Source organism: Enhydra lutris, unplaced genomic scaffold, assembly GCF_002288905.1.
Source record: "Enhydra lutris kenyoni isolate GAN:26980312 unplaced genomic scaffold, ASM228890v2 scaffoldscaffold9, whole genome shotgun sequence".
Lineage (NCBI taxonomy): Eukaryota > Metazoa > Chordata > Mammalia > Carnivora > Mustelidae > Enhydra > Enhydra lutris.
In genome coordinates, this window is record NW_019154093.1 from 65,407,981 (window position 1) to 65,426,334 (window position 18,354).

Genomic DNA, 18,354 nt, shown 5'->3' on the forward strand with positions numbered 1-18,354 from the left:
TTAAGTGTCTGCCTTTGGCTCAGGTCACGATCCCAGGGTCTTGGGATTGAGTCCCGCATCAGGCTCCTTGCTCAGTGGAGAGCCAGTTTCTCCCTCTGCCTGCCACTTCCCTTGCTTGTGCTCTCTTTCTCTCTGACAAATAAATAAATAAAATCTTAGAAAAAAAAAAAAAGAGTTGTATGTAATCACTTTAAAATATAAATAAAAAATAAAAATAAGTAAAATACAACTATACCTCTGTATATATGCATCTCAATAATTTTTCTAACAAATACTAATTATACAGCAACTAAACCTTATTTCATTCTTAATATCCTTCCTCTCTTTTCTATAATTTAGTCTAAAACATTGGGCTCTGACTTCACTTTATGAATATCTTCACTGAACAAGATACCTTTTTATTATGTCCTTTGATTCCCACGCTCTGGGAGCCTCTTCTTCATCTGCTTTGTCTAACTGCCATCCCTCACCCAGCAAAGACAATTAGCCATCAGCCCTTCTCTTTTTAGATTACCATTTATTAAAAGCCTGATTTTTGATAAATGCTTTCATTATTTCATTTAATTCTCATAATGACCCTTCAAGTGAAATGTTATTCTCTCCATTTTACAGATGAATCAACTGTAATTCAGAGAGATTAAAACTAAGCCCTGGTTTGTTTCCAGAGTCCTTTTTCTTTATATCGTACCATCCCCTTTTCAAAAAATCTCTCTCCGGCTTCCATATCTCTATATCATTATATTAAGTCTTTCTATTTGTCTGACGTCAACTCTATTTCCTTTCTTATCTTCCTCTCTTCTCTTCACTGGCTAATTCTGGATATTTCAAAAAAGTGCAGAATAAATTATTCAATTTAGAAGAGATTTTGGAAACACAATTCCAAATTTTGCAAAATAAAATTATTAATAATGTCACTATATTATTGCTATAAAATAAAATACACCAGAAAATGCTGATGGATATAAAAACCAAATGAGGCAGACTTGTCCACTTCAGACACAAATTATTACAGGATTGGGACCATACCATACATAATACCCAAAGAACTCCTTTCTTTTCTAAAAACAGACAGACACATACACAGACCTTAAGAAACACTGTAGTGTTTTCGGACCCTTCTGACCACAGCCCTTCTCCCACTCCCCAAATATGTTAATATGAGTGTTTTAGAAAACACTAGAGTCACTGCCAAATAGCTGAGATTATCCATCAGATTTTCCTCAAGGACATTCTTCTCCTGACAACTCCAGCATGAGATTATTGTGTATATACAGATCGCTGCTATGCACAGGATAGGCTCACAACAGATGTTCGCCAGAATGAAAGCAGCACATGGCACCACTGAAGCCCTAGAATGTAAATTCACTGGCATTCCAAGGTCACAAATAGCACATTAGCATGACTCTTCTTTTTTAAAAAGGGCACTATGTGGCTTGTAAATGTTATCTTGGAGACACAGCACTTTGAATCATAAGGTTTTCATTACTTAACATTCCTCTTTCTTTCACAATATGAAAACTCCAAAATCAAGATCATTTGGATTGACAGATCTTCTAAAATTCAAACATTTGTGTCAGAATAATTCCTTGCTAAAGGAATTCATTTTGTCAGTCTGTTTTACTCCTTATTTCTCGCTGAAATAATGGGCACTAATGCAACAGTTTTGCTGGGGGACAGCAAGAAAGGCTAATTTTGGAGCCCTGGAGAAGAGTGATGAACAGGAGGGCAGTGCAATGAGAGGGTCATGGGACAGACTGAAAGGAGAAGGAGGTATGGGTGGGAAAGCCTGACACAAACATGAACATGAACTGTGTTTCCCATCAATTAGGGTCCCAATCTAATATCTGTACTTCCACAGTACTTAGTATGTCTCAGGCACAGTTCTAAGTCCTCATTTAATCAATAGTAGCTTTTATTTTTATCCCTATATTATAGTTGTAAAAACCAAAGCACAAAAAGGTTGAGTATCTTCCAAAGCTTCACAGCTAGTTAGTGGCAGAGCTGGGATGAAAACCCAGGAACATTTCATAATCATGAATTATTATGCTTTTATACAGCATTCATCCTAGAGCAGTGGCTCTCAAACATGTTTTTGACCATGACTCCCAGGAGGAATACATGACCCAGTACAACAAAACATAATAGAAACAGAAGTTTTTTGAAATAATAGACTTACCAGGTGCATTGCATTCAGATCTTTCCAATTTTATTTTTAAAAAATCATTGGTTGCAACTGTTAAATACCTTTTACAACCTTCAGTGGATTATTATTTACAATTTGAAAAACACTACTGCAGAGACCAGGGCTACGAGTGATCATTCAATATCTCCACTTGGATGTTTGACGGTTATGTCAAACAAATGAATAGTTACCTTCACTTGGTTACTGACAGTCTTCAACCAAACTCCTGAATTTCATCCTCCAGTTCTGCTCCTTCCCTTTTACTCCTCTCTCATTAAATGGCAGCTCCTTCTGCACTGTCCATATGGTAGCCACTAGCCACAAATATATGGAGTGCTTGAGATGTAACTATTGTAATTGAGACATGCAAGAACTGCAAAATACACACCAAATTTGGAAGACTTGGTATGAAAAAATATATTATTAAATTTAAATATGTCTATATATATAAATTTATATATTAAATTGAATATAAATATATTAAAATATTTTCTTTTTTTCTTTTTTTAAATTATGTTATGTTAATCACTGTATTAAAATATATTATTAAAATTATTTTCACTTGTTTCTTTTTACTTTTGGGGGGCTACTTGAAAGATTTTTTTTTAACCTATATGGCACATTATATTTCTTTCCTTTTCTTTTTTCATTATATTTCTATTGGACAATAATCTTCTGCTTGCTCAGGCTAAAAACCTTAAAATCACACATGACTCTTCTCTCCATCAGTATAAACTGTACTTTCAAAATAGATCTGTAATTTAATGACTTCCATCTCCTTCACTGCTGACTTTCTTTTTACACAAACACACTGCTCTCTTGGTTAACTGAAATAACTGGTCTTGCTTCCTTCCTCACCACACCCTCCAGTTTATTTAGCTATTCTCTATAAAGTTGCAGAGTAATCCTTTTAAAAGTTCTATTGGATTATGTTACTCCTCTGTTCAAAATCCTCCAATGTCTCTTTTGCCCAGATTAAAAGCCCAAACCCTTGCCATAGCCTACAAAGTCTTATAAGATATGGCTGCCCACCTCCCCCACCCCCATTATCCGTCGTAATTTTTTACAACTCTCTCCAATCAGTTATGGCGGACTCCTTGATTCCAGCAAATATGCTCCTACCTCATGGCCTTTCCACTTCGGTATCTCTGTGTGTAACCCTCTACCCTGCATATCCTCCTTCCTCTTACTCTGTGGGGATCAAATGTCAATTTACCAGCAAGTCCTTTACTGACTGTTGTATTTACAATTGCAAACCTCCCTCTCCTGACTCTTCCACACTTCCCACTTATCTTTTTCTTACAACCTTTCATTATCTTATATAATTGACTTATTTAATTTGTTTATCAGTCTCCCACAAATAAAATGTAGGAGTTCCATGCGGGCAGTGAATTTGTTTCACTTCCACGCCTGGCAAATCATAGGTGCTCAATAAATACTAGTCAAATGAATAAGTGAACTACAGGTTCCCAAACTCCGTTTTGGACCACTTGCAACTAACCATTCTCAGAAATCTACTGAAACAAGCACTTCAGGATCTTTAGTTTTTAACCCATTATTGTTTTTAGACCTACAGTATTTCCACAATAAGGGAAGCAAGATTTTTCTCCACACTCGAAACCTTTGTCCGTTTTCTCATGATCCTTAGGTGTCCTCAAAACACTCTAGAAGACAGGTTTTTGCATTAAATCTCCATAGGCATTTGTACCACATCTTAAATTTCTTGTCTAAAATACGTGCAGCAATAGCCAGTATAGATCTTTTCTTTAAGCAATCGTAGTTATATTTATTGAGCCCATACTGTATAACAATTGCTCCCCTGTCTTCTTTTTTTTTAATTATCACGTTCAATTAGCCATCATATGTACATCAGTAGTTTTTGATGTAGTGTTCAAGGATTCGTTAGTTGTGTGTAACACCCAGCGTTCATCTCCACAGGTGCCCTCCTTATCCTTAATCCCATACAACCTTCAGGTCTATGCAATGTACATCAGATACAACCAGACATTGTACAAGTGGTATTTACACCCTCAAGTGTTTGTAAACTGGCCACACTTCACCTACCTAGTAGTTGCGTGTCTGCATTCAAGATGAGCCCTGTGTTAGCACTAGAGTTGGTAGACACTTGAAGGATGTAATGTCAGAGACGGTAGCCAGGCCCCTTATTTTAGACATGGGGAAATCAAGATTGAGAGAACTGGGGCCAAGCAAACTTGGGCCACATTTAAAAAAATAAATAAATAAATAAACAAACACTTTTAAAATTTTAAAAATGAAAAAAAAAACACAAAACACATAGTGGTAGAAGAGAAGCATCACCAGAAGCCAGGTCGCTTGCCTCCCACCATTGAGCCGTTCCACAAAACGACCCAGTTGTGCAGCTCAACCTAGCGGCAGCCTTCTACCGCACCATTTTGAGGTTCAAACACGAGCTCCCGGGCGGGTAAAGGAAGTACAGGAGCGGGACCTCGCACCTCCCTAGCGGCAAGAAAAAAAAAAAAAAAAAAGCTCCCTGCCTGGGCCGCAGCCGCCTCCCGGACCCCGACCCGGCTGACCACAGTCTCGCGAGACTAGCGGTAGCGACGAGCGGGTGCGGAGCCTCCCGGAAGTGGGCGAGGGTATCTGACAGTTCCCACCCCGGCGTTTGCACTCGAGGCCGGGTGGGATCGAGGGTCTCCAGAGGGACCAACGCGAGGCGGAGTCACGGAGAAGCTCTCTGCCATTCACACAGCGGCCTCGGCCCTGTCCCCGCGGCCGCCGCCCCGCCCTTTGCCCTTCACGGCGCCCGGCCCTACTAGTCTGGGGCTGCTTTCTGCGCCTGGGCAGCCTGCCTTTCCCTTTTTGCTTTCCTTCACGTCTCCTCCCCCGACTCCAACAGCAGAGTGGCGGGTCCTGCAGTGTCCCAGAAGCTGCACGTATAACTTGCTCAGTGTAAGTGCTAGGAATGCCGCTGGCCTCTCTGGGAAATGCGTTCTTTCTATCTATAGCTCTGTCTGTACATCCTATGTCTGCAGCAGCTATTCCAGGGGCAACAACTGCTTCCCTCTGTTCTCATCTCCCCATTGGTGGCTTCCAACCCGAATTTGGGAATGGGGAACTCTCCCACCTGTTATCTTTGAGCAGACTAATCTCTTGTAAGCTGAAGTGCCATTTGTGGTCTTCAGAGCCTTTTGGCTTGGGACCGGGAATTTTCCCCCCCAGCCCAAATCCAGGCTTTCCAAAACGTATTGCTTTCCTCTGAGAATGATTTAGTTTTGTGTTTTGTTTTAATTGTAAGAATCTATAATACAGTAGTTTTGCTTCGTTCCTATTGTGCTCGAAGGGTGGAAACAACTATTAATTTGCCTTCTCAGGTCTTATTTATAAAATTCATTCTTTCTCTTGGCTCTGCTAGGGTTAAAACACATTTAGAACATGTAAGTGCGGCTGTCAGCCTTAAAGAATTTAAGATGGTAGTTATTTTCTTTATCTTAATTCCTTTTTGTTTCATAGGGGTAACTCATTCGATTTCGGAGTTCTTTTAATTCTGAAAGATTTGAAGTCTTCTAGAAGCCAAAATGGGACACAGTAAACAGGTTAGAATTCTACTTCTGAACGAAATGGAAAAGCTGGAAAAGACCCTCTTCAGACTTGAACAAGGTCAGTAGCAAGTTATTTAGTTAGCTCTGTGCCTTTTACATTTTTTTAATGTGTCTTTTAAATTTTTAAATAAATGTCATATTAAATTTTTTTAAACTTTTAGATATAATTGCCAAGGACCTTTCTAAGTTTGATCAGTGCAAAGATGGTGCTGTATTCTAAAAATATCACTAATGAGAGTTAATTTTAGTTATAAAATTGAAAATATTTTGTGTTCGTCATGTTAGAACAAGGATAAAGTAGCTCACTTTCTTTCCATGGTAATTTCCACTTACAACAGAAGTTGCATATAGGATCAAGACATTCACTATATTATTTCTATTAACAATTATTATAAAAACTTGGTAAATTACTTCATCTATAATTTTACTTGGAGCATATGTATAGTTTTGCTTTTTATAGCCCTCATTCTTTTCCTTTACTGGAACTTTGACTTAGTAAAATGGATCACAGCAAAAGGCAAACTATTACTTAGGTTTCTCAAAAGCCTCTCAAATAATGGCGAAGAAAAAGCTGAAAATGTTTTTTGCCAAATAAAAAGTGAAAAAATTGATCAGGTTACGTTGAAATATATTTGAGCTCTTTTTTTTTTTTTTAGACTTTATACTTTTTCAAGATTGAAAAACATTCCGCACTCATTTATGTTAATATAAGTTGTGAAGTAGAAATTTAATGTATGAAATATAAAATGAAGTCCCTTTAATAGTATAACAGACATTGATAGTAAACATTGAGGGATTTTTCCCCCATTATATTGAGTTAAATATTTGAAGAAAAAAAAAATTCAACCATCAAATGCGTTATTTCCATGCCAAATCACCTTCTTCCAACTTTGGCATTTCAGATCACCGAGTACCTACTCCATTTTTGGTTTTCCTGACTCTGCACTTTCCTGGTTTTGATTTTTTTTCCCACCCTCTTGAGTACTCTTGTCAATCTCTTGGTGTCTCTTGTTGAACTCTTTTCCTTCCACATTTTAATTAATTCTGTCTATCTGCAAGAAATCCTTTCTTTTTCTCTTCTAATGCCCCTAAAGAATTACACATTCTCATAGCCTCATTTGTTGCTTTTATGCTGACGGCTCTTTTTGGAAGAAGAGCCTTGAATTTTGCTTGCTTCTTGAAAGCCAGGAGTATAATAGCAAGAGTACAAAATTAGAATTTTCTTGGCTCTGCTGCTAACAGCTTTTTTGACTTTGGGAAAATCCATGAATTATTAACACTTATTTGTGAAGTGAAGATGTTAATTTCTGCTCCTCTATCTTCCTGGATTTTGAACCTCAAAATTAATAATATATGGTTTTTTTTTTTCAAGATTGCATTCTTCTAATTGAGAGAGAAAGAGAGTGAGAGAGAGAGAACACAAGAGGGGAGAAGGTCAGAGGGAGAAGCAGACTCCCTGTGGAACTGGGAACCCGATGCAGTACTAGATCCCAGGACTCCAGGATCATGAGCGAGCTGAAGGCAGCCTCCCAACCAACTGAGCCATCCAGGCGCCCCTAATATATGGTTTTAAAGTCCTAAATTGGTAAAAAGCATTGATAGATCACTATACCTATCTATTTTGCCCTGGTTTCTTGGCTTCATCCAGGTATTACACTATAGAATAGACTCAGGATAGCTCCACTTGGAGATGCTTAAGTCTAGCATCCAAAATCATCTCCTCCCCATTCTCAAACCTTGTTTATTTCCCATCCTGTTCATTTTAGTGATATCTCCATTTTCATAGTTTCAAGGCCTTTGAAACTTTGTACTCTTCTTTGACAATTTCTACTCTTTAACTGCAGTCTCTTTAAGTACTATTAATTTCTTCCCAAATGTCTCTCTTTGCCTGTCTCTATCTTTCATATGCCTGAATATGGATTCTAGAATAATCTTCTTGGGGCCCTGCGTGGCTCAGTTGGTTAAGTGGCTGCTTTTGTCTCAGACCATGATCCCAGGGCCCCCATATCGAGCCCTGCATCAGGGTCCTTGCTCAGTGGGGAACCTGCTTCTCCTTCTGCCTGCCACTCCCAATTCTTATACACACGCTCTCTCTCTCTAACCAATAAATAAAATCTTAAAAAGGAAAAAAAGAATAATCTTCTTATGCCATCTCTTCCCTTTTCATTTATTGATGTTTGTATGTACAAAGTCAAATTTAAATGCCTCTGGCTGGCTTCCAAGACATTCTGTAATGGAATCCATCTTCCCCAGCCAAGATGATTATCTCATTGCTCCCCATTACTAGTGTTCTACATCTTTATAGTTCCCTTCTTAATTCTTTTTTATTTATTTATTTATTTATTTGACAGACAGAGATCACAAGTAGGCAGAGAGTCAGGCAGAGAGAGAGGAAGGGAAGCAGGCTCCCTGCAGAGCAGAGAGCCCGATGTGGGACTCGATCCCAGGACCCTGGGATCATGACCTGAGCGGAAGGCAGCGGCTTAACCCACTGAGCCACCCAGGCGCCCCTCCCTTCTTAATTCTTTACCCCTGGCTTTTCTCATAGCTTTCCTGACACCCTCACCTTTTCAGATTCCTCTATATCTATTAAATCCCTTTCCTATCATTCTGTGTGTCCCCTGCCTCTCAACTTTCAGCTAAAATTCTGCCTCCTCCATGAGATCTTTCCTTAACTTTTTGTTATCTCCTTTCTTTGATTTCCAATCACACAGTAGTCACAGAACAATTAAGTCTTGAACAATGTAGCAGTTTCTAAAAGCTTTTCGGTCCACCTAGAGTTTAAGATCTGTGAGGATACGGAAAGTATTATAAACCTAGTACAATGTACAACAGTCAGTAAATCCTTGCTAATTGATTACCAAAACACAAGTCAAAGCAAGCAAAAAGTGTAAATTCAGCCAATTTATTTGAAGAGGGAACTATGAAGGGTTTATAAAATAAGAATAACGTGGTTCAGTCTGTAGCTCTAGTTCAAACCAGTAAATTCAACCAAATGATATAAATGGGAACATGTCAGTTTTTTGGGTACAGTAATAAGGTGATCATGTTGTTATAAAAGGTAATTATAATGTGAAAGATGAAGGGACGTTGGAGACAAAAAATCATCAAGAAAGCTATTTTGAAAAGATGTCTGGTTAAAGATAAGGGTTTAACTACAGAAAAAAGGGAAGAGAGTATGAGACATTTTTAAATTCATAGGACTTGGTGACCAATTAGGTGTGAAGAAATTGCCAGTTTTTGGTTCTTTCATATTTAATTGGTCACCAAGTCTTTCTTCATTTTTTCTTTTCTTTTCACTTTTCCCTAAGAAAGGATTCCTCCTCATTTTCAAGGCTAGTATCTCTATAGATTCTTCTAATTCAACAAGTACAAGACCAAATAATGATTTTTTTCTAGCCAAATCATAGCCTTCCCCTATATTTCCTATTTCATTCAGTGGCAGAATAATGAACAAAATCAGTTTTCCCCAAACCTGGAGTTCTTCCATTTTTATATTGGTTGCTCAAATTTCAACTTACAATTTTTTTAAAGAAAATATTTATAAAGGTTTCTTGATTGGGAGCTTGAGCTTATATAAATTTAGTGGAGGGAACAAGATGGAAAAATTTAGTTTATATTAATAGTTTAATCACTCACTTTACTAGTTGCCTACAGGAGGGAATGGGTAATCTGAGTAAAGTATTCCTAGTGTTCTATGAGGCATAAGATAGCCACACCATGTACTGCTATGACCTAAGCTAATTTTAGTAAACTGAGTAATTATGGAATCTGACGTACTCTAGGTATTCTAATGTTTCATGTACTGTATATAAAAATTTTAGTTTCAGGGAGTTGTACTAGAGGTCTACAGAATGGCTATGTGCCCTTGAGGGTAAAGTACTGATCTATCTACTGGAATATATGAAAAAAGTACATGATTTTTCCTTTCTTTTCCCTTTTTTGTTTCATCTGTTTTTGTTTTTAAAAAAGTTATTAAATCTGGGGGCACCTGCCTGGTTCAGGCAGAGCATGCAACTCGATCTCAGGGTCATGATTTCGAGCCCCACGTTGGGTATAGAGATCACTAAAAAATAAATGAGTTTTTTAAAGACTTTTAAAAAAGCAGTTATATTTTGGTAATCCATAAATTGACATCGGTGCTTTTTGTTTGTGTGTCAGATAAGTTATAAACAAAAAGGACATTTTCTGAGAAAAGAGTAGAGGTTGTAGGTCTGGAAGGGTTTTACAATCACACCACATCTGGTTTGCTTGCGGTATGTTGTCACGGGTTACATGCTTAGCTAAACCAGTTTAAGTACATATACAAATAATATTATCTTAAATAGTAGAGTCTGTACAATACTTCGTAAAAAAAAGGTAGGATAACCATAAATGCCTCTTTTACCTCAAGAGGTTGTCAAACTTGAAGATGAGCTAGAAAGTATTTGATATTTATTGTTTGAGATTTGTCTTTTTCAGGGATGACATGTAGCTTTCAATAGTGCAATACTTAGAAAATATTTTCTAAAAAAAAAACTTCTGAAAAAATAAACACAATTTGTGAGGTAAACATGAGTGAGAAAGTTAACTGCTTTTTGATGAAAATTAATACTATAGAAGAGAGTCGAGCACATTTTTTCCTGTAAAGCTTCAGATAGCAAATATAGCAAATATGTCAGCTTTGCAGGCCATATACTTTCTGTTGCAACTACTCAACTCTGCCATTGTATCACGAAAGCAACCATAAACAATACATAAGTGAATGGGTGTGGCTGTGTTCCAATAAAACTTTATTTACAGAAACAGGCTGCATATAGTTTGCTGACATTTCAACAAAAATCTTTACATAATTGGTGAATGAGATTGAAAAGTTAATGTCATGGATTAGTAAACATAGCCACCAAGAGCTTCTTCCATTTGAATTTGAGTATCTTTTTGTGGTGTTTTTTCAAGTCTGAGGACACTAAGCCAAATATCAATATAACAGATGTTGAAATCTTTAAATTACTTTATCATAAAATATTAAACCACGACTTAAAATTAATGAAATTTATTTAATCACATTGCTGTCACTGACAGATATTATCAATATTTGAGAGCTAAAAAAATTTTTTCTGTCCATTAATAAATAGAATTAGTTACTTAAAGTATTGCTTATTTTATTTAGATCTTATCCCAATTTTATTTTGTAATTTATATAATCAATTAAATCTCATACATGTGTATTCTATAAATAAATATTCATATTTAGAGAATGCTATCAGTTTTTTTCTGAGGGTATACCGCTGATCCAAATACTGTTTTGAGATTTTGGATGAGTTTTAACCTTTGTACTACAAGTTCTCTGAATCCTTGTGTAATGATAAAAACAATATTTGTATAAACTGAACAGGAGACAGGTTGTTTAAATATGCTCAGACAACTAATCTCTGATGTTTGTACCTGTTCAAAATGATACCACTTATTCTGTAATAAATGTAATCATTATTGTAAAGATGTAGATATTTATGATTCTCACAGTCACTGAGCATTAAAATTTTGTGTTTTAATTCCTTCAGCAATTATTTCTCAAACTATCTCTTCATAATTGTGCCTCTAACTTTAAAATGATGTTTCCCCAATTATAAAATTATACAGCATATAAAAAGCCTTTTCTCTATGGTCATTGTTTCAAAACAAAATTGGGTTTATACTATACAAGCAAGTTGAAACCTGCTTAAAGTATAATGGTGTGTGAATTCCACCTCCTGGTTTACACATTTCAGCCATGCTTTTATCCAGAAAGGATTTCAAAAGATCTATGTAGATGCGTAAAATGAACAAAACAGAATAAAAATAGCCATGTTATTAAATATCTTTAGATGACATGACTTATAAAGGCTTATAATATTCTAGCTTGGATAAGACCATAATTCGTACCATAATTTATTTAATCATTCCCAATCATTAGATATTTAGTTTGTTGTCAGTTTACTTAATTGTATTAAATAAAGCTGTTATGAATATACTGTGTTTACATCATTGATTAATTCCTCACAAAATATATATGTATATGAAATTATTGAGTCAAACATAAGCCTTATTAACACTTAGTATATTTATGCCAAATTACATATAGAAAAATTTGTGTATATAGCTACTTGGAAAAGAAATTGTAAGTTTCCCTGTACAATGTAAGAAGTAAACGCAAGTCCCTAGAGTTTTGCAGTTACTTAATAATGCCATTTGGGTAATTTGTTTCTTACTTGCTAAAGCCATTTGCTATAAAAAAATTATATTCATAATTTAGTGCAATCCAAGAGTATGGTTAGCAGTACTTATCACTAAATTATACCTTTTTGCAAGGAATGCCTAGAACTTCATTCCTCACATTGTCTGCATTATGCAAAACACAGTATCTGTATTTCTTTAGGCAAAATAGAGGTATTTGATTGGATTACAGTAAATTGAAAGAGTCCAGCATTCTCTTAATGTCTTTTATTGAAATCTTGTGTTCACAAAGAACAGCTTACCTGGTATTTAATGTTGTGATGTAGAATTTACCATCTGTCAAACATTATTGGGAAGGGTTTACTTCTACCAAAGAGCTATTTTAAACATGACTGAAACATCTACATGTTCTGCATTTCAGGATTTGCTTTGAATCAAACCGATGCTGATACGGACACTGCTGTCTCTGATTCATATCCACCACAGTAGGGTTCATTGTAGTTTCAGCCTTGCTTATTTGTAACATCTTTTCTTTTCTTTTTTTTTTTTTTTTAAGATTTTATTTATTTGACAGACAGAGATCACAAGCAGGCAGAAAGGCAGGCAGAGAAAGAGAGAGAGGAAGGGAAGCTGACTCCCCGCTGAGCAGAGTGCCTGATGCGGGGCTCAATCCCAGGACCCTGGAATCATGACCTGAGCCAAAGGCAGAGGCTTTAACCCACTGAGCCACCCAGGCGCCCTTGTAACATCTTTTCTGACATTGAAAAATCACCTTTATTGTTGAAAGATATTTTCACCAGGTATAGAATTACAGGCTGACAGTTTTAATCTTTCAGTACAATTGACCTTAAACAGTGCAGAGGTTAGGGGCACTGACCCACCTCCCCACGTAGCCAGAAATCCAAGTGCAACTTTAGACTCCCCCAAAACTTTACTAATAGCATACTGTTGACCAGAAGCCTTACAGGTAACACATATTTTGTATGTTATATATATTATATGCTGCAATCTAATAGTGAGTAAGCTATAGAAAAGATAATGTTATTAAGACAGTCATAAGGAGGGGCATCCGGGTGGCTCAGTTGGTTAAGCCTCTGCCTTCAGCTGAGGTCATCATCTCCAGGTCCTAGGATCTAGCCCCAATTAGAGCTCTCTGCTCAGTGGGGAGTCTGCTTCTCCCCCTCCCTCTGTGCCTCACCATCACTCATTCTCTTTCTCTCAAATAAATAAAATATTTTTAAAAAAATCATGAGGGGGCACCTGGGTGGCTCAGTGGGTTAAGCCTCTGCCTTCGGCTCAGGTCATGATCCCGGGATCCTGGGATGGAGCCCCGCATCGGGCTCTCTGCTCAGCAGGGAGCCTGCTTCCTTTCCTCTCTCTCTGCCTGCCTCTCTGCCTCTCTGCCTGCTTGTGATCTCTCTCTGTCAAATAAATAAATAAAAATCTTTAAAAAAAAATCATGAGGAAAAGAAAATATATTTATAGTAGTGTACTGTTAAAAAAAAAATATGTAAGCAGACCTGGACAGTTCAAACCCATATCGTCCAAGAATCTACTGTACCTTTAAAGATACTGTGCCACTGTCTTCTTGCTTTTACTGTGTCCCAGGAGACTCTGTCATCTTTATCATTCTTCCTCTGAACTTACTGTGACATTTTCCCTCCCTCTGGCTACTTGTAAGATATTCTCTTTATCACTGGTTTTGAGAAATTTGCTTCTGATGTTTCTTGGTGTGATTTCCTTCGTGTTTCTTGACAGAGTTTTTTGAACTTCTTTGATCTGTTAATCTGTTGTTTTTATCAAATTTGGGGATTTTTCTACCCATTATTTCTTTAAACACTTGATATCCCCCCTCTCTTTCCTCTTCTTTTAGGACTCTAATTACTTGTATATTAGGCCACTTGACTTGTTCCACAGATCACTGATGCTTTTTCAATTTTTGGCTTCTTTTTTCTCTGTTTTGTTTTGCGTATTTCTATTCCCGTGTCTTGAAAGTCGATAATTTTTTTTTCTGCCATGTCTCACCATCCATTAATTCCATGTTGCAGATTTTTCATCTCAGACCTTATAGTTTTCATTTTTAAAGTTTTATTTGGGGCGCCTGGGTGGCTCAGTGGGTTAAGCCACTGCCTTCGGCTCAGGTCATGATCTCAGGGTCCTGGGATCGAGTCCCACATCGGGTTCTCTGCTCAGCAGGGAGCCTGCTTCCCTTCCTCTCTCTCTGCCTGCCTCTCTGCCTACTTGTGATCTCTCTCTGTCAAATAAATAAATAAAATCTTTAAAAAAATGAAATAAAGTTTTATTTGGATCTTTTGTTCTGTGTTTTAATATTTTCCATGTCTTGAAATAACTTTTTAAACATATGGAATACAGTTATGATAACTGATGTCCTTCGTTATCTTCTAGTTCAACATCTATGTCATTCCTGGGTTGTTTGGATGCCAGACATTACGAATTTTACTTTGTTGGATGCTGGGTAGTTTTGGATTCTTATTAATGTTTTTTTGTCTTTGTTTTGTAATGAAGTTAAGTTACTTGGAAATATTTTAATACTTTTGAGCTTTACTCTTATGATTTGTGAAGTTAGTCTAGTCTGTGCCTGGTCTAGGGCTCATTATTCTCCACCACTGGAACAAGAGCCTCTGAACTGTCTCCCCAGTGCTTCATGAATTATTAATTTTTCCAGTCTGGCTGGTGCAAACTAGTGCTCTTCCTGGTCTCAGACATGCACTGATCAGTACTCTGCTGAATACTGAAAGGAGGCCTTCAGCAAATCTCTGGAGTTCTGTCTCTGTGCAGCTTTCTCCTCCTCACTAACTGTTCTCTTCTGCAAACTAGCTGCTTTGGTCTCTACAGATTCTTAGCTCCATCTTCTCAGCTCAGAAAGTTAGTTCAGCTCTGCCTCATTCTCCTCCTTGTGCCTCAACCTGGAACTTCTTCCAAGGTAGTAAGAAGGGGCATTTGTAAGGTTCACTTTGCTTATTTTCTGTCTCTTAGGGATCACTGCCCTTTGTTGCCTGATGTCCAGACTTGAAAACTATCATTTCATATATTTTGTCTGTTTTTTTCCTGGTTTCTTTCCTTTAAGTTTCAGGGAAGAGCGTAAATCCAATCCCTGTTATTCAATCCGTCTTTGCCAGAAGCAGGAGTCTCAGGTCCTTTACATATTCTGTTGCCTCTGTGTGGAATGCCCTACCCCCAGATATCTGTGTCATTGACACTCTCACCTCCTCTTTCTGTTTAGCAGTTTTTTTATTGGATGGTAGACATTGTGAATGTTCTGTTATTGTATCTCTGGATTTTTTTGTCTTCCATTAAAGAAGTGATGCCTTTTATTTTAGCAGCCATATACATTATCTGTGGGTCAGCTTATCCTTTTGAGGCTATTTTAAGCTTTGACAGGGTAAGTGTATAGTAGTTCTTACTCTAGGGCTATGTTAGCCCTTTTACATAGAAGCGACTCTTGAATACAACAGGTGTTCAACAACGTCTCTTAACTCTGGCTGCTTGAAAGTTGCAATGTTTTCCAGGCCTGAGTAAGCTGGGAACTGGTCAGTTGATAGTTTCTAGTAGTTATTCTTTGCCCAGCCTCCTGTAGTCAAACACTTCCCATGTCAGCCTGGTATTCAGGCAGATTCAAGATGACCCTAAGTAATTTTCTGGAGCTCTTTCTTTGCATAGCTTTCTTCTGTGCCATACTCTGCTCTGAAAATTGACGTTTCTTCATCCTCTCCAAACTCTAATCTCTGTCTCCTCAACTTAGACTACTGTTCCTGCTCCCTGTGTCACAGCCCAGAAAGTTTACCCAGTCTGAAATGTAGAGGGTTCATAGGAATCACCCTTCTCTCGGGTATCACAGTGCTTCACTACTTATTTCTGAAAACAGTTGTCTTATATATTTCTTCTAGTTTCTCAGCAGAGGGCAAATCTAATACCAGTTACTCCATTAAGGCCAGAAACAGACATACTCAGAGGGATATACAGAGTGATTTAATACACAAGTTAGGTCATGTGATGTCTCTGCTCAAAACTGTTCATTGGCTTCTCATTTGGTCAGAGAAGAAGCCAAAATACTTCCAATGACCTACAAACTCATGATCTGACTTCTCTGTTATCTTTCTTTCCTTATATCCTACTACTTCTCTCCTAGCTTATTCCAATCCAGACATACTGAGCTTCTTGTTATTTCTGGAAACCACCAGGCATGCTTCCATCCTAAGTCCTCTCTGTTTCCTTTGCTTGGTCAATACTTTCCATAGATAGCCATGAATCGCCATGAGGCTAACTCCCTTGCTTCTCTCAAGCTTTTCAACTTCTTAACAACCAATCTATTTAAAATTGCTACCGCCTCCCTGCCATCTCTTCTTTTCCCCCATTTTCCTTACAGTGCTCTGATTTTTTTCTTTTTTCTCTTAGCATTTATCCTTCCCTGGCATACTGTTTTTTCTTACTTATTCGTCATGTTCATTGTTTAATGACTGCCTTCCCCCTTTAGAACGCAAGGTCCACCAGGGCAGAGATCATTGTCTATTTTGTTTCCAATATATGGTGGGCACTCCTTACATAATTTTCTATACTTTGTTAGATGTTTAATAAATTGAACATTAAAAGTATAGGTATTAGTATGCTTCTTTCTTCCCAAAAAGTTTCTTCAGAAGTAGACATTTCCAGTTATAAAATAAGTAAGTCCCAGAGATGAAAAGTATAGCATAGGGAATATAGTCAATAATATTGTGATAACTTGGTATGATGACTACCCTTATTGCGGGGAGCATTGTGTAGTGTGTAGAATTGTTGAATCACTATGTTATACACTTGAAAGTAATATAACATCAAGTATGTTTCAATAATAAAAAAAATAAATAAATTTTTTAAATTTCCTTAAACTTGGGGCACCTGAGTGGCTCAGTGGGTTAAGCATCTGCCTTAAGCTCAGGTCATGATCCCCGGGTCCTGGGATCGAGCCCCACATTGGGCTGTCTGCTCAGTGGGGAGCCTGCTTCCTCCTCTCTCTCTCTGCCTGCCTCTCTGCCTACTTGTGATCTCTGTCTGTCAAATAAATAAATAAAATCTTTAAAAAAATTTTTTTCCCTTAAGCTTAAAGATTATAATCAGCAAAACTAAATTTTCCTGCTTTCATTGGTTATTACCCTTTACTAATTGAAATGTTACATTCATGATTAAAATTTACAAGCCTTATATTTCTTTTTTATTAGGCTTTTGTTTTAATTCCAGTATAGTTAACATTGTTAACTAATATAACGGTGTTATATTAGTTTCAGGTGTACATATAGTGATTCAACAATTCTGTACATTACTCAGTGCTCATCATGATAAATATACTCTTACATTCCTTATATTTTTAACAGACTTTTTTCTGACTTTTAGTCAGAATTTTCACATTCTAATAATTATATTCAAGATTTAAAACTGCCCTGAACCAACCACAATTTTTTATTTCACAGTAAAATTATAACTATAATGTGTTGATTTTTTTCATCCCATGGCAAAATACTTGTAACACATTATAGAAGTCTCAGATATATTTTAATAGAAATAGCCTAACAGGTAAAAGAGCAATGTTTTGGCCCAAAGAATTTGAAGAAAAGCTTAAATATTAAATACTAAACCATGAGAAGTAGGGATAGAGGCAGTAGTTTGCTGGAATCACTTGTGTTGACTCACAGGAGCTGATTGTGCGTATGTCTTCCCAGTTCCATGCTCAGTGATATCACATTGGTAGCTTAAGGTTGACCACAGCAAGATTGTTTCCCCTAGAAAGTCAGCAAACACTGCTCAGTCAGGGCTCAGCACTCCCAACCCCCAACCCCAGCCTTACACAGCCACTTGTTAACCCTTTATTACCACACTTGTGGATTTAAGCAGACATCCAGAACAGTATTAGGAGCTCAAATGCCTCTGGAACTCCTGTTAGAAATCTGAAAACTGCCTTTCTAAAGGTTGTCTTCTCTTAGAAAGACTGGCTTTCTCTCTGTGGTGAGATGGTTGTTCCGTGGTACTTCCCAAGTTTTGCATACTATCACACACTGACACCAGAGAGAAACTCACTTTCTCTGTTGCTGTTTGGAAAAAGACTAGAAAAGGTCTCTAAGTACTTATTTGCCCACCTTGGGCAGTCAATTCAGAGGTGGGGGCAAGGGGTTGGAAAGGTTGAGGGGTTATGGGAAATGAGGTAATATAAGAACTTTGCACATCCTGGAGAAAAAGAAACCCATGTGTACTGTTGGTGGGAATGTAAACTAGGATAGCCATTGAGGAAAACATTATGGAGATTCCTCAAAAGTTAGAAATAGAACTACTATATGATCCAGTAATTCCTATACTAAGTATTTACCCAAAGAACATCAAAACACTAGCTTGAGGGGCGCCTGGGTGGCT

The 18,354-nt window shown here is 37.3% G+C and overlaps 1 protein-coding gene across 3 annotated transcripts in view; it reads left to right on the forward strand.

Annotated features, from left to right (window-relative positions):
* Positions 1–5,068: 5,068 nt before the first annotated feature.
* Positions 5,069–18,354, forward strand: part of LOC111143215 (amylo-alpha-1, 6-glucosidase, 4-alpha-glucanotransferase) — a 79,167-nt gene continuing 65,881 nt past the window's right edge. The window contains exons 1-2 of one of the 3 annotated variants that reach the window (XM_022496784.1): positions 5,069–5,113; positions 5,675–5,821. In XM_022496784.1, the coding sequence (XP_022352492.1) occupies positions 5,740–5,821 (82 nt within the window). In that variant the 5' untranslated portion in view covers positions 5,069–5,113; positions 5,675–5,739. Of the gene's footprint in view, positions 5,114–5,214; positions 5,317–5,394; positions 5,599–5,674; positions 5,822–18,354 lie in introns of those variants that run through there. The other 2 variants (XM_022496783.1, XM_022496785.1) reach the window with 2 other exon arrangements.